Source organism: Rhinatrema bivittatum, chromosome 8, assembly GCF_901001135.1.
Source record: "Rhinatrema bivittatum chromosome 8, aRhiBiv1.1, whole genome shotgun sequence".
Taxonomy (NCBI): domain Eukaryota; kingdom Metazoa; phylum Chordata; class Amphibia; order Gymnophiona; family Rhinatrematidae; genus Rhinatrema; species Rhinatrema bivittatum.
In genome coordinates this window covers 130,687,113-130,711,142 of record NC_042622.1, presented here as the reverse complement: position 1 = coordinate 130,711,142, position 24,030 = coordinate 130,687,113, and the positions used below count along the sequence as shown (strand labels likewise).

The window sequence follows — 24,030 nt, the reverse complement described above, 5'->3', positions numbered from 1 at the left end:
CACTGATTGCTCTGTTCAATAGATCCTTGGAGATGGGAGTGATGCCACAAGATTAGAGAAGGGGCGATTGTGGCTCCGCTTCACAAAAGTGGTATGGTAGCAAAGAGGAGGGTAGAAAATACAGGCTGGTAAGCCTTACCTCGATGGTGGAAAAAAATAACAAAGATTATGCTGAAGGAAAGGATAGTTCACTATCTATAATCCGGTGGTTTGCATCATTGTTTTACCAGAGGAAGGTCAAGACAAATGAACCTGATTGATTTTTTTGATTGGGTGACTAGAGCATTAGACAAATGATGAGCACTTTATCTAGATTTCAGAAAAGCTTTTAAAACTATCTCACATAGTCTCATGAACAAAATGAAATGGCAAGGAGTGGGTTCCAAAGTGGTGGAATAGATTCCAAAATTTGTTGATGGACAAAAGACAGCATTTAATGATAAATGGGACCCACTCTGAGGTGAGAAAAGTGATAATTGGAGTACCTCCAGGGTTAGTTCTGAGATCTGTTCAGTTCAATATCTTTGTGAGCGATATTGCAGAGGGATTAGAGGTAAGGTTTGTCTTTTTGTGGAAGACACTAAGATCTGGACACCTCTGAAGGAGTAGAGGGGCAATAGCAATTTAACAGCAAATATTTAGTGCTAAAAAGTACAAAGCCATGAATTTGTGGTGTAATAAAATCCAAAGGAATGTGATGGGGGTGGAGGGCAAAAGATTGATGCATACAGACCAAGAAAGAGATTTTGCCGTGAGAGCATCTGATGATCTGAAGATAGCAAAGCAATGTCACAAAGCGGTGGCTAAGGCTAGAGGGATGCTCGGCTACATAGAGAGAGGCATAAACAGCAGGAAAAAAAGAGGTGGTAATGCCCCCTGTACATGTCTTTTGTGAGGCCTCACCTGGAATAATGTGTTTAGTTCTGGAGACTGTATCTCAAAAAGGATAGAGATAGAATGGAAATGGTCCAGGGAAAGGCAATCAAAATGGTGTGTCTGCATCGAAAGACTTATGAGATGAGACTGGATGACCTAAAAATGTCTGCATCTGGAAGACAGGAGATATGTTACAGAGTTTTAAATATCTATAAAAATGAAGGTGTGGAACCAGGGGTTATGATCTGAAACTCCAAAAGGGTAGACTCAGGATCAATATCAGGAATTATTTCTTTTTGGAAAGGATGGTGGATGCACAGAATGCCCTGGAAAAAATGGTGAAGAAAAGAACAGTAATGGAATTCAAAAGGTCTTGTGATAAATAGAAAGAATCCCTAATGGCTAGAAGATGGAAATGAAGAAAAGAGTAAACTTTGTAACTTTAGGTGCAAAATTTCTATATGGGCATAACCTGCATGGAGCGGCAGTTGCTACCCTTAACAGAAAGAATGGACAGACTGGAGGAACCATTCTGTCTTTGTCGGCCATCATATACTGTGTTACTATATTACTATGATGTATTGCTGCTTGGTACGGCAGGAGAGGGATTGCTGGAGTTGCTGTAGCACACAGAGCTGTGCCGCAGAAACAATCCCAATGGATTAGATGCACTATCAATGATGTATCAAGAGATATATACCTTAAGACTCAATTCTACAAGATATCACCTCCTTTCTCAATATTTTTTTAATTTTTCTTGTATATATTTTATTTTATTAATCTCCTACGTGAATGTATGCTTACTTTTTACACTATTATTAAATGACATACAAGTGACAAGCACAAGAAAAATATTTTTTGAAAACATTTTTTAGGAAAGAGAAGGAAGGTTTCAAACAATTTTCTATATCACTACATCCAGTAGTGTATTTAATATAATCATTAACCAACCTCCTCCTGCCTGGTATTTCTTTATCTCTATATTGTAGCGTGTGTTAAACCTTTTTAATTTTATTAAAAAGGAAAACATCTTTTAATGTGAAAAAACTCTTTAAAAATCTTCGCTGTTATTCATCCATATCTATGCGTCAGTTTTACGACTGTAACAATTATCACCTAGACCATTAATCACTATGAAAACGCCAAAGTCATAGATTGTTAAGCTGTTATCACCAACTGAATTACATAGAAAAACTTTCCCGATTTATCAGAATATCTCTGTTTTCCCAAATGTCTCTGTTTTCCCAACAAGGCCTTGTTTCAGATCATGAGATCCTTCATCAGGGGATTTTCATGTACTTCCAGTTCATCAAAATCATTCAGCGTTTCACGGAGCTGTCTATTGTGTTTTCACGGTCGCCATGTTGTGTTTGTAGCCCATATTGCTGACTGCTTATATATTATCCTCTTGCTCCCAAATATCACCAATCCTAGTCCACTTAAATTCAACGTCATCTCGTCCATTTAAAGGACCACGCCCCAGTCGAGTTACTCATTGAGTGACTGAGTTTGAAGCATGAAAATCCAATAGGCTTCTCTACAGTTCAACAAATCAATGCGATTGCCACCACGTATTGATGATTTAACCTGATCAAGAATGGTCCATTTTATTTGGGTAAAAGTGTGCCGATGCTGTACACCATGAGGCAGATTTTCAAAGGGTTATGCGCGTAACCCCCGAAAAGCTGCCCCTGCGTGTGCCCGCTCGGCGGTGTGCGCAATTCCCGGGATGCGCATATGTCCCGGGGCTTCGAAAAAGGGGCATTCTGGGGGCGGAGGTGGGGCGCTGGCCCGGGGGCATTCCGGGGGCAGGACCGAGGCCTCCAGAACAGCCGCTGTGCAAGTTACGCCTGCCCGTAGAGAGGCTTAACTTTCCGGATAAAGGTAAGGAGGGAGTTTTAGATAGGGCTGGGGGGTGGGTTAGATAGGGGAATGGAGGGGAAGGTGCGGGGGGCGGAGGGAACGGAGGAAGGCTGCGCAGCTCGGCGCACGCAAGTTGCACAATTGTGCACCCCCTTGCAGGCGCCGACCCAAATAAAATGGACCATTCTTGATCAAGTTAAATAATTAATACATGGTGACAATCGCATTGATTTGTTGAACCATAGAGAAGCCTATTGGATTTTCTCGCTTCAAACTCAGTCATCTAGCGGGCTCATTGAGGAACTCGACTGGGACGCGGTCCTTTAAATGGACGAGATGACGTTGAATTTAAGTGGACTAGGATTGGTGATATTTGGGAGCAAGAGGATAATATATAAGCAGTCAGCAATATGGGCTACAAACACAACATGGCGACCATGAAAACACGATAGACAGCTCCGTGAAACGCTGAATGATTTTGATGAACTGGAAGTACATGAAAATCCCCTGATGAAGGATCTCACGATCTGAAACAAGGCCTTGTTGGGAAAACAGAGACAGTCGGGAAAACAGAGATATTCAGATAAATCGGGAAAGTTTTGCTATGTAATTCAGTTGGTGCTAACAGTTAACAGTTAACAATCTATGACTTTGGCGTTTTCATAGTGATTAACAGTCTGGGTGATAATTGTTGCAGTCATAAAACCGACGCATAGATATGGATGAATAACAGCGAAGATCTTTAAAGAGTTTTTTCACATTAAAATATTTTTTCCTTTTTAATAAAAATAAAAAAGTTTCACACACGCTACAATATAGAGATAAAGAAATACCAGGCAGGAGGAGGCTGGTTAATGATTATATTAAATACACTATTGGATGTAGTGATATAGAAAAATTGTATGAAACCTTCCTTCTCTTTCCTAAAAAATCTTTTCAAAAAATATTTTTCTTGTGCTTGTCACTTGTATGTCATTTAATAATAGCGTAAAAAGTAAGCATACATTCACGTGGCAGAAACAATCCCAGCACAAAAAATGAAGCACAGCTCTTATGCTATGTCAAGGGAAACAATATAGATATGTCAACAAACCCCCATGCTAGGATATGCTTCTCTTTCATCAAAAAAGTTTTGTGGGACCATCACTTATAAAGGTAGCAGGAATTTGTTACCCAAAACTCTATGATGTCATTTCAGATCCCTGTTTTTTTAATGTTCTAGTGCAATGCAGTAGCATGCAAAAAAGTGTTTCTAAAAGTCAATGTTTCTAATTTCTATTTCAAAGGGCAAAGAATTACTTAACTTAATCAGTAACAACACCATCATCTCCTTGGTGAAACCCCAGACATGGAGCCGTGTTTCAATGTATATCTGTTGCAAGGGGAGACTTGAATTCCATTTTTTTTTACAACATCTTAGATGTGTATTTGATGTTACTTACCCCCATTAGGACGATGAATAAATGGTCCACAAGGTATCTGAAAAGACAACCTGTTTTTAATGGAAGGAAACCAGATGTGATGTAATTAAAACACAACTTTATGTAATGGAAATTTCAGAAACAAAAAAGCAAAGCTATATAGTAAAGAGTTAGATCAGAGACTACCACTCTAACTGGTCATTAAGGCCTGATGGGCTAACAGTACTCAAAATAGAAATCCACTGTTGCTCCCTTAAATTCAAAGTCTATTGAAGATCTCCTCGTGCAGATGTCCAGACTTGCTCTAAAATCACCCAATGTAAATTCTGGAAAGAATGATGATGTTTTTCACAGTGGGAGCCCACTGGAGTACTTCTTACTAAATTGTTGTGTTGACTGCCATGTTTCTGTAATCGGATCCTAATAGGTCATTTTCTCCATCCAATGTACAGTAATTAACAGGGACATTGAATCTAATAAATTACCCCTGCAGTGTTATAATCTGTATGACTTTCATCACTGTCTGCATTGTAGAGTGGACACCTGCAAAGTTGTAGCACACATGCAACATTTTCCATCCGCTTAATGCCCAACTGTATATTCTCTCCCTCTCTGTTCTAATGTTGGCAGTGCTGATCTCACTAAAATATCTTTCAAATTGTGGCCTCTGGTGTATGCAATCCTCAAATGTTCTTGAAATCCTGTATTGAATAAGGGAACATGCCAGTGTCAACAGGCCATTTTCAGTTTGCCCAGGTAAAGGATAGGACTTCCTAACCCCCTAGTTAATTTCTCCCTTTTACCTTTTTAGCCCAAACCCCTTAAAACCTTGCTAACTATTTATTTTATTTATTTATCATTTTTATATACTGACATTTGATCTCAATTGAGATATCACACTGGTTTACATGCAGGTACTGTAGGTATTTTTCTATCCCCAGAGGGTTTACAATCTAAGTGTGTACCTGAGGCAATGGAGGGTAAAGTGACTTGCCCAAGGTCACAAGGAGTGACAGCAGGACTTGAACCCTGGTCTCCTGGTTCATAGTCCACTGCTCTAACCATTAGGCTATTCCTCCTCCCCTACTAGCCTTGTTTTTTTGTTTCATTACTTATATGCCATTCATAGCAGAAATAAAGTTATGCAGTAGGGAACCCCAGCGTGCGCTTGTGCAAGTAAATACTTATGTGCACATTTCATGTTAAATGCCCGGACCCCACATGTCCCACCCATGATCCACCCCTTTTTTGCATTTCCCATTTGTGCGCATACTCAGGTGCTTCTTAAAATCCACATGGCACATGCCGCCCGAAATACTCACGTATTTCCCGACTTTGGCATGCATAGGGCTTTTAAAATTTGCCTTAAGGTATTTAATTTACAAGAAATTTGGAAAGCAGTAGCAGGGTTGGAAAAATCTTTCTGAATAGATACATCATCTTTCTGAACATTTTACTTGCATAACATGTTTGAGACTTTGGAAAATGCTGCAAAGTTTCATAACTTACATTTCATAAGAACATAAGAAATTGCCATGCTGGGTCAGATCAAGGGTCCATCAAGCCCAGCATCCTGTTTCCAACAGAGGCCAAACCAAGCCACAAGAACCCAGCAATTACCCAAACACTAAGAAGACCCCATGCTACTGATGCAATTAATAGCAGTGGCTATTCCCTAAGTAAAATTGATTAATAGCCGTTAATGGACTTCTCCTCCAAGAACTTATCCAAACCTTTTTTGAACCCAGCTACACTAACTGCACTAACCACATCCTCTGGCAACAAATTCCAGAGCTTTATTGTGCGTTTAGTGAAAAATAATTTTCTCCGATTAGTCTTAAATGTGCTACTTGCTAACTTCATGGAATGCCCCCTAGTCCTTCTATTATTCTAAAGTTTAAATAACTGAGTCATATCTATTCATTCAAGACCTCTCATGATCTTAAAGACCTCTATCATATCCCCTCTCAGCCGTCTCTTCTCCATGCTGAACAGCCCTAACCTCTTCAGCCTTTTCTCATAGAGGAGCTGTTCCATCCCCTTTATCATTTTGGTTGCCCTTCTCTGTACCTTCTCCATCGCAACTATATCTTTTTTTAGATGCGGCGACCAGAATTGTACACAGTATTCAAGGTGCGGTCTCACCATGGAGCGATACAGAGGCATTATGACATTTTCCGTTCTATTAACCATTCCCTTCCTAATAATTCTTAACATTCTATTTGCTTTTTTGACTGCTGCAGCACACTGAGCCGATGATTTTAAAGTATTATCCACTATGATGCCTAGATCTTTTTCCTGGGTGGTAGCTCCTAATATGGAACCTAACATCATGTAACTACAGCAAGGGTTATTTTTCCCTATATGCAACACCTTGCACTTGTCCACATTAAAATTCATCTGCCATTTGGATGCCCAATCTTCCAGTCTTGCAAGGTCCTCCTGTAATGTATTACAGTCTGCTTGTGATTTAACTACTCTGAATAATTTTGTATCATCCGTAAATTTGATAACCTCACTCATCGTATTCCTTTCCAGATCATTTATATATATATGTTGAAAAGTACCGGTCCAAGTACAGATCCCTGAGGCACTTCACTGTTTACCCTTTTCCACTGAGAAAACTGACCATTTAATCCTACTCTCTGTTTCCTGTCTTTTAACCATTAACTTCCCAAAGATTACTTCTGTTTCTGCCCTGGATGTATTGAAAGGATATCTGCTAGAGATATTAAAAGTTCAACCTGAATCTATTTCCCTGACCTCATAGGTATATATTATCTCCCACTTTAAGAAAAGGAAGAAGGAAAAGCAAAAGGTGCAGGTCTCTGTTATCATTTGATAGTTTGGATTTAGTGATCCTGGAGAAGTTGGGTGAGGATTTAGCAACACCACCTACCCTTGTAGGGGCAGTTTTCAAACTAACTGCATTGTGACCAATTCTCTGTCTCCATCTGCTGGAGGGGAGGCAAAACCAGGAGTCTGGATTGATTTGGGTACGTACAGGGAACTGCAGAGATTTCCACCTTTTTTTTAAATCTGCGGATAGATTTTCTGACCAAAACTAGTTAGAGTTTTGAAAATCCAAATGCATGTAAAAGTACACTTTCTGGAACATCGTGTGTACTTTTACTGAAGCAAAATGTGGATAATTTTCAGTTAAGTGGATTACACATTTTTCATGTGTAATTTCATGGAAATCCGTTTGAAAATTGCCCTCTGTAAGAGTTTAATTTCTACAAATATTTTATTTTTCTCTATACTCTTTATTTTAATAATATTGTTTCTTTTCACTTTTCCACAGGGGCTGCAGGGTTTTAAAGGTGATCAAGGCCTAATTGGAGAGAAAGGAGATGAGGTAAGACTGTGTGTGTATGTGAAATTGAGAACAGATGCAACCGATGGGGCTAGTAGCATGTGAAATGTTCTGTTTACCAGGTTGCTGGTGTTGATCAAGAACGGATGATTGGCAAGTGAAAAATCACTTCACAAATGCCTTGTGCCATGTAGCCAAGAAGAGAACCCACCAACTTTAGCAATTCAGTCTTCCTGCAAGTATGTTGATACCAGAGGAAGGAAGAGAGGGCAGCATGAGTTCCAGAGAATCGTAACTCAGAGAAGAGAAGCAGCAGTACAGCAATTCTGCCTCTCCTACCTCCACTTGTGGCTTGGAGATTTGAGAACTGAGGCATGGTTGTTGAGGATTATGAATTTGGTGGTAGGAAAAAAAGCAATGCAGGAGGAAATGTTGAAAATAGATGGAGAAAGTAGTTAGAATTATTTTTGAAACTTTGCAATGCTTCATATTAAATTTAATCTGTACTGTAGTGAGGAGAAGAAAGGTCTTTGGACTAGTGAGCTGATCCAGATCAGGAGCCTTCCAGAACTCGCTAAATGATCTTTTACTCATTGTTATATATATATATTTGTGGTGTATAATTGCAAAAGTGTCTGCCTTGGTTACAATGCAACAATTGTGGAGCTTATTTCCCAAGGCCTATCATTTGGAGAATCAAAGGCTGTGCAATTAAAATGGAGCTGATTCATCTTCTAAGGGAAGAATTGTCCAGGATTCAATTAACTTCCCCTTTCTTGAACTATCCAGTATCTCTTGCCCATCTCCCACAGAGCTTACAGACACCCAGGAAAGAAAAATGGTTTACAGCAGGCTCTGGTAGAACAAGACATGTGACAAATAGACACCCACCTTTTCCAACTTTTCAGCATCCTGTGCATCAACCTCCACTCCCCCAGAAATGTCGGACGTCCAGGATTCAAAAACCCAGGAGCAAGTGGATAAAAGTGGGCTCTGGCAGAATAAAGTCTATGATGAAGAGACACCCACTCTCCCCGCTGTTACCCTTACAAAATGCTTTTTCTGCATTGGAGAATGAAGAAACCTCAGCATTAGATTTTGAAGTGATTTCTAAATGTGAAGTTACCCAATGCACCCAGAAGCCCTTCAACAGTATCAAATGTCAAAAAAGAAAGCTGCTTCTGCTGGGAGACTCGATCATCAGAGGAACCAATTTGGGAGCACATTTTGATGGCAACACAACAGTTAAATGCCTTCCAGGATCCTCAGCTAGTAGAAATACAAACCAGTTAGTCCAAGTCATTGAAGTAAGAACTTTGATATCATCCATCTGGGGGTCAATGACCTTGATAGAAATGGCTGCCAAGATTTCCAAAATCTAGGAAAGATGATAAAGCACACTGCAAAGACAATTGTCTTTTTGGAAGTACTACCTGTTCATGGAAAGGGAAAAGAGAAGTCTTGCCATATAGATAATTTCAATTCCTGGCTCAAAACCTGGTGTATAGAAAGTGGTTTTGGAAACATTGGAGACTAGGGTCATGTATGGAGCAATAAAAAGCTTTATGGAAAGGATGGCCTTCATTTGTCTCTAGCAGGAAGGAGGATGCTAAGTGAGAAATTCAGATCTTATATTATCAGACATTTAAACTAAATAATGGGGGTGGCAGGAAATGGCCAATGAAATTAACATGATATCCCCAAGCAATACAGAAAGTGGGAGGAGAAAATAACAAAATCAATCAACTCGAGAAGACAATATAGTTCCTCCAGTCTCTAGGCTTTCTGGTCAACTTTGAAAGATCAGACCTGGTCCCACCTCTAAGAATTCAGGAAAAAGTTTTTCTCCCTGTTGAAAGAATTGCATTGCTGATGGGCCTGGTAAGGTCTTTTCTTCACCAGCATTGAGCTAGGTCTTCTCAGACATGTGGCAGATGCAGTACATGTGCTTCCTCTGATTCATCTGCACATGCAAGGCCTTCACTGGGGCTTCTGAAGCCAATGAGATCATCCCTATTTGCCATTATCTTACTAAATCTCGTTGATTCCTGGAATGAGAGTAGCTTTCAGTGGTGGTTGAATATAGAAGTTCTAAAGGTGGATCTATCATTGTATGTTTCATCAAGTGACTGTCCACTGACACTTCCACCAAGGGGTGAGGGGAGCAGACTGGTGGGGTGTATAATCTAAGTATTGTGGTCCCCAGCAGCAAATCCTTTGCAAATGAATTACCTGGAGCTGAAAACTAACTGCAGGACATCTTAATGCCCATCTCTATAGCATATTGGTGGACCACCTCAGCAGTGTTACATCCATATGAGTGGTTCCTAGATCAGGGATTGCAAACAACTTGTTTAGGCAAAACAGTGATTGACCTGTTCACCTTAGAAGGAGAAAGATTGAGTTCTGCTCCATGAATCCAAGCAGCTGACACTTTTGTGCTAGACTGTAGCTTTAGTCTGCCCTATTTGTAACCACCAATTCATCTAATTGTCAAGACAGTTCAGAAGATCCTTCGGGTCAAGGCAAGGATAATCTGCATAGCACCAGCCTGGCTATAACAAGGGTTATACTCATAGGGGTAGATTTTAAAAAGGTGCGCGCGCTACCCAGCGCACGCCCATGTACACCTGATTTTATATCTTGCACGCGCAAGTTATAAAATCAGGGGTCAGTGCACGCAAGGGGGTGCACAATTGTGCACTTTGCGCATGCCGAGCCACGCTGCCTTCCCCCGTTCCCTCCTTGGCTCCTCTGAAATTGGAGCAGCCTGGAATTGAACTTCCCAGACTCCTAACCTGACCTTCTCACCCCTTCCCCTAACCTTTCCCCCCCCCCCAGCCCTACTCTAACCCCCCACCCCCGACCTTTGTCTTACCTTTTGCGCCTGCCTCTGGGCAGTCGCAAGTTGCGCGCGCTGGCAGGCTGCCGGCACACAATCCTCCGACACAGTGACAATGGTTGCTCTGTCGGAGGCCTCTGGCCCCACCCCCGCTCCTTTTGTAAAGCCCTGGGACTTACACGCGTCCCAGGGCTTTACGTGCATCGCCGGGCCTTTTTAAAATAGGCCCGGCGTGTGTAGACCCAGTTACACGCGTAACACGCCACCTTCGCACCAGGTAGGCATGTTACCAGCCGATCCTCACGCCCACCAGCCACCCAGCTATCTACATTCCTAATAATCGAATCACCAACTATGACGGCCGACCTAACCCTTCCCTCCTGGGCAGTAGGCCTTGGGGAGATATCCTCAGTGCGAAAGGACAATGCATCACCTAGAGAGCAGGTCCTTGCTACAGGATCCTTTCCTGCTACACCTGGTTGGTGCTCTCCCATCATGAGACCTTCTTCCTCCAAGGCAGCACCAGGGCTGCCAGTCTGAAGTTGGGACTTGACTACTATGCCCCTGAAGGTCTCATTTATATACCTCTCTGTCTGCCTCAGCTCCTCCAGGTCTGCCACTCTAGCCTCCAGAGATCGGACTCATTCTCTGAGAGCCAGGAGCTCTTTGCATCGCATGCACATGTACAACTTCTCACCGGTGGGTAAAAAATCATACACGTGACACTCGATGCAAAAGACTGGGAAGCCCCCCTCTTGCGGCTAGACTGCTGCCTTCATCTCAGTTTTGATCAGTTCCTAGTTAAGTTTTAGGTTGCTATGGGAGTAGGAATGTGTCTAACTTCCTTTAAATGTATTACTGAATTCACTATGGGGCGGATTTTAAGAGCCCTGCTCGCCTAAATCCACCCAAATCCGGGCGGATTTAGGCGAGTAGGGTCCTGCGCGCCGGTGAGCCTATTTTACATAGGCCTACCGGCGCGCGCAGAGCCCCGGGACTCGCGTAAGTCCCGGGGTTTACGGAGGGGGGCGGGACCGAGCGCAGTGCCGTTTTGGGGGCGGGTCCGGGGGCGTGGTTACGGCCCGGGGCGGTCCGGGGGCGTGGCCGCGCCCTCCGGACCCGCCCCCAGGTCGCGTCCCGGCGCGCTAGCGGCCCACTGGCGCGCGGGGATTTACGCCTCCCTCCGGGAGGCGTAAATCCCCCGACAAAGGTAAGGATGGGGTTTAGACAGGGCCGGGCGGGTGGGTTAGGTAGGGGAAGGGAGGAGAAGGTGAGGGGAGGGCAAAAGAAAGTTCCCTCCGAGGCCGCTCCGATTTCGGAGCAGCCTCGGAGGGAACGGAGGTAGGCTGCGTGGCTCGGCGCGCGCCGGCTATACGGAATCAATAGCCTTGCGCGCGCCGATCCCGGATTTTAGCGGATACGCGCAGCTCCGTGTGTATCTACTAAGATCCAGCGTACTTTTGCTTGCGCCTGATGCGCCAGCAAAAGTAGGCCAAATCGCGCGGTTTGAAAATCTACCCCTATGTGTCTGGTAGTGGCCTACCGGGGTCTGATCGAATTCTCAATAAAGTTTTTGTTGATGTTTTGTTTTTTTTTGGTTTTGTTTTTTTTTGTGAAAGTGGCAGCTGCCTATAAATTAAGGGATGAGCTAGGGGTGGGTGGGTGAGGGGTGGGAGGGTTGGGAAATACAGTCTAACTTCAGTTAGTCAGCCTGAGTGACTCACTGCTCCCTTGATTAACAAATGTTGGTCCCTATTCAAACCCAATCACACTACCTCAACACCTTTCCAAGGTGAGTAACTGAGCTGAACTATTCAACTTTTTTACTTTGGTATATACTGCTCCTAGCTTATTTCTAGCTTCTGGCTACTTTTTTTTTTTTTTGGGGGGGGGGGGGGTTTGTGGGTTTTTTTTTTTTTCAATACAAGCACTCAGTTAGTATTAAATACAAACACTCAGCTCTTTAAAAGTCTGGAGAACACTCAGTTCTGCAGACTTTTAAAAATAAACACACTACCTACTGCTACCTTATTGACTGACTAAAAATACAAACAGTCTAACTTGTTATTCGCTGCCTGCCTTCTGCTACCTTATTGACTGACTAAAAATACAAACAGTCTAACTTGTTTATTCACTGCCTTTCTGACTATTAAAGGCACAAACACACTAAATAATATTCCCAAATAGTTAACTTTGCCCCAATACTTTTAAAAAAGTCAATGTCCCAAGCAAAAACTTACTGATTCCTTTCAGCCACCAGCAAGGTGATCCTCTCCTCTCAGTGTTTCCACTGGAATGTCTCAGTGACCTATTAGCCAAGAAGGAGCCTAAGCAAAATGCCTCCGCAGCATTCCCAGTCCTGGCTGACTCTGGGAATGGAGGACCTGACTGGGAATTCAAATGCAGGTCTGCATATTACAGTGCAGAGAACTGTCACTGAGCCACTGGGCTGGGCTTAGCTATAGAATTCTTAAGGAACCATCCACAAAATTACAGGGGGTAATTTTCAAAGCTATTTTTGTGCATAAAACCTGATTTTATGCGTGTAAATGGGTACTACAAGATCAGCCAGGGCTGTGCATTTAAAGTCATGCATGTACTTTTACATGAACTGAGCAGAGGTGTTCCAGTGGGACAGAGAGAGGAATAATAGGGACAGTTGACACTTACGTGCATATGTTTTGATTTTAAAATGTATGCACTTAAGCGCATGCGCACAAGTTACATGCTCCAAAGCAGAAGTCTGACTTTACTTGAATTAATCTCTGTGCATACTCAATCACTTACCCACAACTTTTCAAAGCAAATTTATGCACATAATTTCATTTTGAAACTCTTCGGTTTACCACTATATGGGCTATTTGAAAATTACCCTCAAAATGTAAAGGTTTACAACCAAGTACTTTCATTTTTTAATAATTTAGAATATTTAGAGGTTTATATTGAGTAGTGTGGTGAGCAAGAAATTATCCGAGTAAGCGTACAGCTAAATATATACTTGGTTAAAATTATCCAGGTAACTTTAAGATGGTGATTTTCCTAGACCAGATTTAAGCAGCTAAATTTATTTCGATAGTGCTGAATATTGGTGCTGCCTGGATAAATTTAGGCCACGCCCCTACCATAGGCACACCCTACCTCTTCTTTTCCAACTAAATTGTACCTAGGCAAAAAGTTACCCAAGTAAAATTTTGGCAGTTGATGGGGGGGCAAATTTAAATCTGAATGTTTGCCCAAGAAACTTCAGTTATCTTGGCAAGCCTTTTTCAATTTCTATCTTTTATTTTTCAGTTTTATTTAGAGGGCACGCACACTTAAAATATATTTTACTTCTCGTGATATACACTGCGTATGTATTTTCTTAAGGTCACCTTGGACTTTGACTAATGTAACTCCTTAAGTTTTTATCAAAATATGAGTACTATATATATAGGGCCAGATTTTTAAAAAATACGCGAGCGCGTACTTTTGTTCGCGCACCAGGCGCGAACAAAATTACGCTGGATTTTATAAGATACGCGCGTAGCTTATAAAATCCGGGGTCAGCGTGCGCAAGGGGGTGCACATTTGTGCAACCTGCGCGCGCCGAGCCCAGGGCGAGCTGCATGTTCCCTCCGAGGCCGCTCCGATTTCGGAGCGGCCTCGGAGGGAACTTTTCTTCGCCCCCTCCCCCCGGCCCTTTCTAAACCCCCCCCTTAACTTTACGCGCGTTGCCGGCAGCCCCGCTCCGTCCTCCGGTCCTGGGGGCTGGTCCGGAGGCCTCAACCATGCCCCTGGGCTGGCGCCACGCCCCCGGGCCCGCCCCCGAAACGCCGGGGCACGCCCCCGAAACGCTGCGTCGTTTCGGGAATGCCCCCGGACACACCCCCTCCCTCCCCTTTTCGAAAGCCCCGGGACTTTCGCGTGTCCTGGGGCTTTACGCGCGCCGGCGGCCTATGCAAAATAGGCGTGCCAGCGTGCGAGGGCCCTGCGCGCGTAAATCCAGAAGGATTTACGCGCGTGGGCCTTTTAAAATCCGCCCCATACTGTTTATAAAGATGTATCTCTATATTGTCATGATATTCTAAAGAGTTTGTTGGATTAACTTTATAAATTAACCAGACAAACCCTAGGTTTAAATCTCACACCCTGTCAAGCAGCTAAATTTTAATCTGATAAATCAGAAATGAATTCTGAATAGGGATTGGTCTCTTCACTGACAGGTATTAGTGAATGGACCCATCACTGCCTGAGTATAGTGAATAAATTAATACTAAGTGCTGGTAGCTGTCAGAGTTATCAGCACTTATTATTTGGCAGAGCAGAGCAGGTAGCCGCCTTTCCTGTTCCCATTCTGCTTTTGAAATAGTTTTGGAGGTTCAGGAATGGGGATAAGGGAGTGGGAATTTTTGGTAAATTTTTTAGCGATACAGGTTGGGGTAGTGATCAGCACTACTTACTGCAGGACAATTTTAAATTATATTGGAGAAGCAGGAGCGTGGTCTGGCTTGACCATTTTACCAGGTTTACATATATCAGAAGAGGAGTCCACTTGTTCATGAAACATTTTTTAATTATATTGGGGGTGGGTGGAGTTCAGCCCTTAGGTTTTTTTTAAGAATATTCAGTAAGCTGGTGAGCAACAAAGATACCCATATAAGTTTATCCTGGTAAATTAAGCTGAATATATTCAGCAGCATTTTTACCCAGATAAGTGCTACTGAATATGCTGCTGAAGTTAGCTGGGTCACTTTATCTGGATAACTTTTTTGCTTGCTGGCTTATTGAATATTGACCTATGTGTGTATAGTAAAAAAAAAAAAAAAAAAAGCTGAGGGGGGTGGGGGACTCAAGTAGCAATGAAAAGAAATAATTTACCTTGAGATGAACCAGGAGCAGTAAGCTGAAAGTTCCCAGATTTAACAGCAATGGAGAAATTGAGTTGTGGCGCTTGTCTCACAGTAGGTAGCATGTTGATCACCTCCAGGAGCTTTACTTGGTCTTTTTCAAACACTGTCTTGTGCTTCTGCTTTAGGGATTCTTGGGGGCTCCTGGACCACTTGGTGAGAAAGGCGAGAAAGGAGAGAAGGTGAGTAGTACTTGTGAAAGTTTCGGTAGGAAGTCTCTGAGACGATGAGGATGAAATAGAGACTTTGTGGTTACTAAGCAGGTTTTAGAGGTATCAAGCTTTGATAAGAACATAAGAACATAAGAAAATGCCATACTGGGTCAGACCAAGGGTCCATCAAGCCCAGCATCCTGTTTCCAACAGTGGCCAATCCAGGCCATAAGAACCTGGCAAGTACCCAAAAACTAAGTCTATTCCATGTTACCATTGCTAATGGCAGTGGCTATTCTCTAAGTGAACTTAATAGCAGGTAATGGACTTCTCCTCCAAGAACTTATCCAATCCTTTTTTAAACACAGCTATACTAACTGCACTAACCACATTCTCTGGCAACAAATTCCAGAGTTTGATCTTTGATTGTAATCCCTGTTCAAGTCTGCCTGTTGCACACTCACTTGGAGACTTACTTTTCTCCCAGGCATGTCCTTAAAGTATTTGCCTTGGCACAAGGAACATCCAGAAGATTTTTTTGTGCTTTGTGTGTGATCATTTCCTGGACAGTGCTATCAAAATTCACTGAAATTTCCCTGGATTCTTTAAATTGTGATGCCTTTTTTTAATTGGAGCAAAATGTGAATCCTTCCTTCTTTAGATGACAGAGACTATTTGGTCGTGAAAACTCTTGTACATCATCTTTGACTAACACTTATATTACATACTCTACCAAGAATGTAGATTGTGAACTCTTCACTATTGTAATAAGAATTTAATTTTAATCTGATCATAATCCATTTTTAGACTAGTTTGGTAAAAGAGAACTATCAAATGTTTATAGATAAATATGTAACATTTCCATTTGTCAGGTGTCACCTTCAGCAGCTTCAGTCCTAGAACCAGGATTCATTCTAGTGGATGTCAGCAAAGCTGTAAGGGGAGATTTGCGTTCAACAAAAAAAAATAGGAGCCCACATCAAAGGAAGTTTATTCCAAAACAGAGAGAGATAATTTATTAAAAGTCCAAAAAGTAAAGTCCAAGGAAATAGCAGGTAGATAATAGAACAGTCCATGAAATCACAAGAAAAATCCTATCAGTCTTTACACAGGTCAAGACATTCTGGAAATACTCATAGTTCTTTCACTTGGCTAACTAAACCCAAGGTCTTTGGACAAAGCCCTCTTTTCAGCTTCTTCTAAAGGTCTTCTGTTCTCCTCTAGACCCACACAGGAACACAGTTCCACTTTTTTCTTCTTCATCCTTTTGTGACTGTAGGCTTCCCCAGGCAGGATGGTGCCCCCTTAGACCTTGGGGTCTTTATCCTCCTAGATGGTACCCATTCAGTACTGGCAGTAATATGGGCACTCGTGACCACACTCGCTCGTCTCCCTTCATCTCATCTCAATAACTCACCAACAGACAGAGTCGGGTTAAATAAGGCCGCAGCTTTATTAAATACACAGGCCCGAGCCATCAATAACAATAAACATTGCATCCGGGTTTCAGCATCCAAGTACCCTGACCATCCGCCGCTCCTGGCAGGATGGTCACTAACAGCCGTCCGGCTCACTGATCCGGCCTCACACCCCGGCTCGCACTCCCGCCACTTGTTTGCAAGGAGCCGAACCCGGGCGGGCTCCCGCCGCCAGTCTGCAAGGAGCCAGGCCCCCCCGGGGTCTCCCGCCACCATTGCTAGCAAGGAGCCCCCAACGTTGACAACGGCCCCCTGTTGTCAACCTCCGTCCCGTACCAGCTGAAACCCCATAGTCTAACAACAACAACAACAGTCTGGCTCGGGCCAACCGCCCCCCCCCCACTGCGACAACCAAAACCATTGCCCCACCCGTTGAATACATAGGGCGGGAGGGAGGGAACAAAATTCCCCAGCCGCTCTCCGCCGCGCCGCCGCACGAGTCCGTTCGCCGCGCGCCCCCCTCTCGCTCGCCTAGCTCGTCCCCTTGCACGACTCCACCCCCACCTTGCCGACCCAGCCCCTCGTCCCCCTGGCAACCCTCCTCGTCCAATCCCCTGCCCCCCTCCGGCGTCCTTCCTAACACCCCCCCCCTTCGCTGCCCGCGTGCTGACCCTAACCTTATCCTGCCCCCCGCTTACCCCCCCCCCCTATCTTTCCCTTCCTCGCCGAGGGCACGGGCCCACATTACCCCGCTCGACCGGAAACAAGTTCCGGTCGAGCGTCCAGAACATCCCTTTACTCCCCCAGCAAATCTCAGTCATCCACTCTCTAGCCGTGTAGTCTTTCAGGTTGTAGTACAGGACTCTTTAGCTCTTATCAAAAACTTCATACCACATTTGTGCCAGATTGCAGCACAAAACCTCTGTGCAAATCCTCAGCACTGGCTCCTGAGTATTCTTAGTAAGAATTCCTCTCTATAATCTCCTTCAAACTCCACCCTGTGCCTCGTGGGAAGAATTTTTATATCACAACAAAATCCATCCCCCTATGGGGAAGAAATCTCCCTGTCACTTAGATAAACTGCTACACCTCCTGAACTCTACATGAACCTTCTGCTGCTGGAAAATTCTTAGAGCTGAAAACACAGAGTACACTTCAATGGCTGCAAGGGGCCAAAATAAATAAATCAATTTAGTTTTCTCTAGGACCAAAATGGCTACTATAACTCTGCTCTGCACTTACTATTGGGAGAGTCTTTTCATGAACGCCGGTATAGAAAAGCCTTTAAATAAGTAAATAAATAACCCCCCCAAAAATGGATCCTGGTAGTTTTGTGGGGGGGGGGGGGCAGGTAGACTATCACCCCTAACCCCCTAGTACCTCAAAATGTTATCTTCAATAGTCAACTGAAGGCTCAGGGTGTCCCCTAACCCTGAGCCTGATCAATACCATTTTTCAAAGTTTTTCATTTTTCAGGGTCTGGGGTTTGGACCAAGGCTACGTGGCCTGGGTCCAGTCCCCAGACCTTGCCCCTATCACGTGATGGGACAAGGCCTGGTCAGCCTTACCAGAACAGGGAGTCCAACACTCCTCCAGTCTCGCTCTATTCTGGCTTATTCCTGCTGCAGTAGAATGGGATTTAAATAACATAACCCTTTTTTGTTGTTTCCCTCCTACCTAATTTTCACAAGATAGAATTGCTACTAAACCCTCCCACCCACCTCTGAAAACGTTTATTATAGGAGAATGTAGTGAAAAGCAGTTACCTAAGAAAAGGTATTTGAATTGATTCAGTTCTCATCTGTCATGGCTATTCTCTCCCAGGAAGTTCAATGTGAGCTCACCCATCCTTTTTAGAGATTGTTCTCTTTATTAACAGCACACAGACAACTATGAGTTCCATAATAGTTCCTTTTCTTTCACTTTCACTTTTTTACAATAGTTTATTTGCCTTGTGTTGTGTCTATGGTATGCAATGATTTTTTTTTCTTTTTTAATATCTAGTAATTTTGGCTTGTCATGCTTGCAAGAAAATCATTGGCAAGGGTGACTTTAACTATTATATAACTCTCACAACACCTTGGGAATAAGAAATACCAGCAACTTGAGTTTTCTGAGGAGAGTGCAGCACTTCCTATTAGGGCAGGATTTCCAGTTCAGTCACCATATTTCCCCTAGTCCCGTCCCAACCTCCAGGATATGTTCAGCTTTCCCAATTTGTTGTTTTTATATCTCTTGTTGTCATTAATTTCAGCATATTTCCATTTTTATCATTTCAGGGTATGAAAGGAAAAACTGGCTTTTCAGGACATGGTGGAATGCAAGTAAGAGAGAAATCTCAGTTTTTAGAATTGGTTCCCATAATGGTATTTCTCATTTTCACCTTTCCTAATTCTTTTCTTCCCATTCTCCAAGTTACTCTCACTCTTTCTTTTCTCTAATTTATTAACCCTGTTTCTCTCTATCTTCAATTTCCCTATTTCTCTGTATTTTTCCCTTACTTCTCTGTCTTTTATGCATAATTCTCCCTTTTTATTTGTGTCTATTTTTAGCCTATATTGTAAAAGCTCATTTGTGTCTGTATTTTGACCTAAAGACCAGGATACTACCACCAAATAAAGCAGCCAAACACAGTTATATAGTAATATGATTAGAAACTCTAATATTGGGTCAAAGATGGGTGCATTGTCCAGCCACATTAACATATCAACAAGTGTATCTGTACTTTGATGTATTTTAAATTATTGATGTGTTGTTTTATTATGTTGTTATTTATTGTATTATTTTGTTGTAAACCACTTTGGATCAAACTTTGTTCAAGGTAGGCAGCTATAAGTGCAACATAACACAAGACTTTAAAATAGTTTAGTCCATAGCTTGCTGCAGTTTGTGTAAATAGTAAAACTCAGAAGTTGCCTGGAGAGTTCATGAACATACATGTACGGAATGGGCTCCTCATAAGAGCAGCTGAATACTTAAATATAAGGCAGACATGCACAGCCTGGGTTATCAAGGGCCATAAACAGGCCTGGTTTTCCAGGTATCCACAATGAATGTACATTGTACATATTTGCATAAATGTTGGTCTAAGAGCCAAGTTAATCTGCATAAATTTGCTACTAAAAAAAAAACAAAACAGGACTATTACCCTCCAAGGACCAGGGTTGGATATAAGGCGGATGTCAGTAAAGCTGAGGTTCTAACAAATAAGATTGTGTCAAGTGAATCCAGATACAGAAGAGCAATCTAGAGAAGAATCATGCCTCTCGCAGTCTTTCCATGGCAAAAACTACAGATTATAGCTTTTCCTTCTTCTTCATCCTGGTTAACTGGCAGGCATTGTGCAAAACAAAAATACAGAACAAGAGAAATGAGCAATTGTGGGTGTCACATGGAAGTATATATAAGAAAATTATTCCTTACCTGCTAATTTTCGTTCCTGTAGTACCAAGGATCAGTCCAGACGGTGGGTTATGTCCCCCGTCCAGCAGATGGAGTCAGAACAGACTTCGAGGGACGTCTCCAGTATAAGCCAGTGCTCCCTCTGCTGGAGCTCAGTATCCCGTATAGCAAAGCCCAAAGGACCCGAAATGGATTGAATCAAGTTACTCAACATACCTGAAAACAGGCACGCAAATGCAATAACAATGAACCGCCAACGAGCGGTAAGAACCCAACTTGTAGGGAGCTGTGCAAAAACAGAAACAAGGCACAAACAGCAGGTAACAGAAGATATCGACAGGCATCAGACCCGAGCAGAAGCAAAAAGATCCCCAAGTGGTGGGCGTCTGGACTGATCCTTGGTACTACAGGAACGAAAATTAGCAGGTAAGGAATAATTTTCTTTTCCCTGTACGTACCAGGATCAGTCCAGACGGTGGGATGTACCAAAGCTTCCCTAAACCGGGTGGGCCCCTGATAGCCCTGCTCGGAGGACCTGGGCACCAAAATGTCCCATGGAGGACGACGCCAGGTGCAGTCGATAATGTCGTGAAAAGGTATGCAGCGACTTCCACGTCGCCGCTCGGCAGATTTCCTGGGAGGAGACGGAGCGAGATTCCGCCCAGGACGCCGCTTGTGAGCGGGTGGAGTGAGCGACAACCCCGCTAGGCGGAATTCGGCCAGCTCCAATGTAGGATAGCGAGATAGCTTCCTTAAGCCATCTTGTAATCGTTGTCTTCGAGGCCTGGTGTCCCTTCTTCGGACCGGACCAGAGAACGAAGAGATGATCGGAGAGCCGGAAATCATTGGTCACCTCCAGATAGTGACGCAAGGTGCGCTTAACATCCAAAAGACGAAGAGACCGGGGCTCGCTGGATCCAAAGGACGGAAGTTCCACCGTCTGATTCAAGTGAAAGGCCGAGACTACCTTCGGAATAAAGGAAGGTACGGTGCGCAGGGAGACTCCGGAATCCGTGAACCTGAGATAAGGCTCCCTGCAGGACAACGCTTGTAGCTCCGAGACACGACGCGCGGAGCAGATGGCCACAAGGAAGACCGCCTTTAGGGTCAGATCCTTAAGGGTCGCTCCACGTATCGGTTCAAAAGGCGCCCCAGACAAAGCCCGAAGCACCAGGTTGAGGCTCCAGGAGGGGCAAGGATCCCGTACAGGAGGGCGAACATGCTTGACCCCTTGAGAAAACGGGCAACGTCCGGTTGCAGGAGAAGAGAGCCATCCGCTCGCACGAAGGAACTCAGGGCCGACACCTGGACTCGTAGGGAATTATAGGCGAGTCCCTTATCCAGACCATCTTGAAGGAACTGCAGAATCTCCGGAACCGACGCCTCCGTGGGTCGGATCCCCCTGGAAGAGCACCAGACGTCGAAAGTTCTCCAAACTCGCACATAAGCAACAGAAGTAGAAGACTTCCGGGCCCGCAGCATAGTAGAAACTACCGCCTCAGGGTAGCCCCTGCGTCGAAGGCGATGCCGTTCAAAAGCCATGCCGCAAGACAGAAGAGTTCGGCCTGGTCGAAATATACTGGGCCCTGGCGCAGCAGCCGAGGAAGATGACCGAGCCGAAGCGGGCCGTCCACTGCCAGCTGGAGAAGGTCCGCAAACCACGGCCTGCGCGGCCACTCTGGAGCGACGAGTACCACAGGACCTTGATGATTTTCTATCCTGCGGAGCGCTTTGCCCACCAAGGGCCACGGAGGAAAGACGTAGAGCAGCCGGCGGGTCGGCCAAGGGAGGGCTAGGGCATCCACCCCCTCCGCGCCGCGTTCCCTCCGGCGACTGAAAAACCGAGGTGCCTTGGCGTTGGCAGCCGTGGCCATCAGATCGAAATGCGGTGCGCCCCACCGCCGAATCACCAACCGCATCGCCTCGTCGGAGAGCTCCCATTCGCCGGGGTCCAGTTGTTGACGACTGAGAAAGTCCGCCTGGATATTGTCCACTCCGGTGATGTGAGAGGCTGCAATCCCGACTAGATGCCTTTCCGCCCACTCCATTAGGGGGGTCGACTCTAGGGAGACATGTTTGCTTCTTGTGCCTCCCTGTCGGTTGATATAGGCCACCGTGGTGGCGTTGTCGGAGAGGATTCGTACTTCTTTGTTCCGCACCAGGGGGAGAAACCGCTGTAACGCCAGCCGCACCGCCCTGGTCTCCAGACGGTTGATCGGCCAGGCCGCCTCCGTTGGGGACCACGTCCCCTGCGTTGCGCTTCGGTCGCAGACTGCGCCCCAGCCCACTAGGCTGGCATCGGTGGTGACTACCACCCAATTGGGAACATCGAGAGAGACTCCCTGAGCCAGATGCGTCGGGACCAGCCACCAGTCCAGACTGTCCCTGGTGACAGAGGGGAGAGGAAGGATCACCTGATAATCCTGGGACACCGGTTTCCACCTGGAGAGGAGGGACGCCTGCAGGGGACGCAGGCGTGCAAAAGCCCAGGGCATCATATCGATGGTGGACGCCATCACTCCCAGCAACTGCAGATAATTCCAGGAAGTGGGCTCCGGCAAAGCTGAAAAACGACAGACATGCTCCCGCAACGACTGAGCCTTGTCCGGGCGCAAGAACACCTTGCCCTGCAGCGTGTCGAAGCTGGCACCCAGGAAGTCCAGGCGCTGAGAAGGAACCAGAGAACTCTTGGCAAAGTTCACGACCCATCCCAGGGATTGCAGGACCTGGACCACCCTGGCCACCGATTCTTGTCCGTGGGCGAAGGACTTCGCTCGAATCAGCCAGTCGTCCAGATAGGGATGGACTAGAATTCCGTCCCTGCGGAGGGCCGCGGCGACGACAACCATTATCTTGGTGAAGGTGCGAGGTGCTGTCGCCAGACCGAACGGGAGAGCCGTGAACTGGAAGTGCTGACCCAGAACCTTGAAGCGGAGAAAACGACGATGCGCCGGCAGGATGGGAATGTGCAAATAGGCCTCCGTCAGATCCAAGGAGGCCAGAAATTCCCCTCGATGAACCGCCGCAATCACCGAGCGCAGCGTCTCCATGCGGAACCTGTTGACACGCAGAGACTTGTTGACTTCCTTGAGATCGAGAATGGGCCGGAAGGAACCGTCCTTCTTTGGCACGACGAAGTAGATAGAATAATGGCCCGAGCCCACCTCGCCGAAGGGGACGGGGGCAATGGCTCCTATGCTCTGTAACCGATCCAGAGTCTGCCGTATCGCCGTCCGCTTGAGGTCTGAGCCGCAGGGGGAGAAGAGGAACCGGTCTCTGGGAGGACGGGCAAACTCCAAAGCGTAGCCGTCCCTTATAGTGTCCAGAACCCACTGGTCTGCCGATATCTTTACCCACTCCCCGTAGAAATCCGCCAGGCGACCCCCCTATTCTGGGCGTGGGGGAGTGGTGGCATCTGGCATCATTGGGACGACTTTGGCGGAGGAGTACCCCGTCCGGAGCCGTCACGCGTGGGACGCCTACCCCGAAAGGACCGGGACCAGGTCTGGGATCTGGAGGAGGCAGCACGGGTCCCCGGCTGCCTGTACGACCTATAGCGCCTCTGCGCTCTGGTTCTAGTCCGGGTAGACGCAAAAGCCCTGGAGGGACGATGTCTGTCTTCAGGGAGTCGGTGGACCGCATTCTCCCCGAGAGATTTGATGATCTGATCCAAGTCATCTCCAAACAAGAATTTTCCGCGGAAGGGCAAAGACCCTAAGCTCGACTTAGAAGAAGCATCCGCCGCCCAGTTGCGGAGCCAAAGGAGCCTCCTAGCCGCCACCACCGATACCATGGAACGCGCCTGTACTCGGAAGAGATCATATAGGGCATCCGCCCCATAGGCTATCGCGGAC

The 24,030-nt window shown here is 45.2% G+C and overlaps 1 protein-coding gene across 1 annotated transcript in view; it reads left to right on the top strand.

The window, feature by feature from the left end:
- Positions 1 to 24,030, top strand: part of LOC115097527 (collagen alpha-1(I) chain-like) — a 251,382-nt gene that overhangs the window by 53,828 nt on the left and 173,524 nt on the right. Inside the window, exons 4-6 of the mRNA XM_029613448.1 lie at positions 7,465 to 7,518; positions 15,333 to 15,386; positions 19,054 to 19,098. Coding sequence (XP_029469308.1) covers positions 7,465 to 7,518; positions 15,333 to 15,386; positions 19,054 to 19,098 — 153 coding nt within the window. The remainder of the gene's footprint in view (positions 1 to 7,464; positions 7,519 to 15,332; positions 15,387 to 19,053; positions 19,099 to 24,030) is intronic.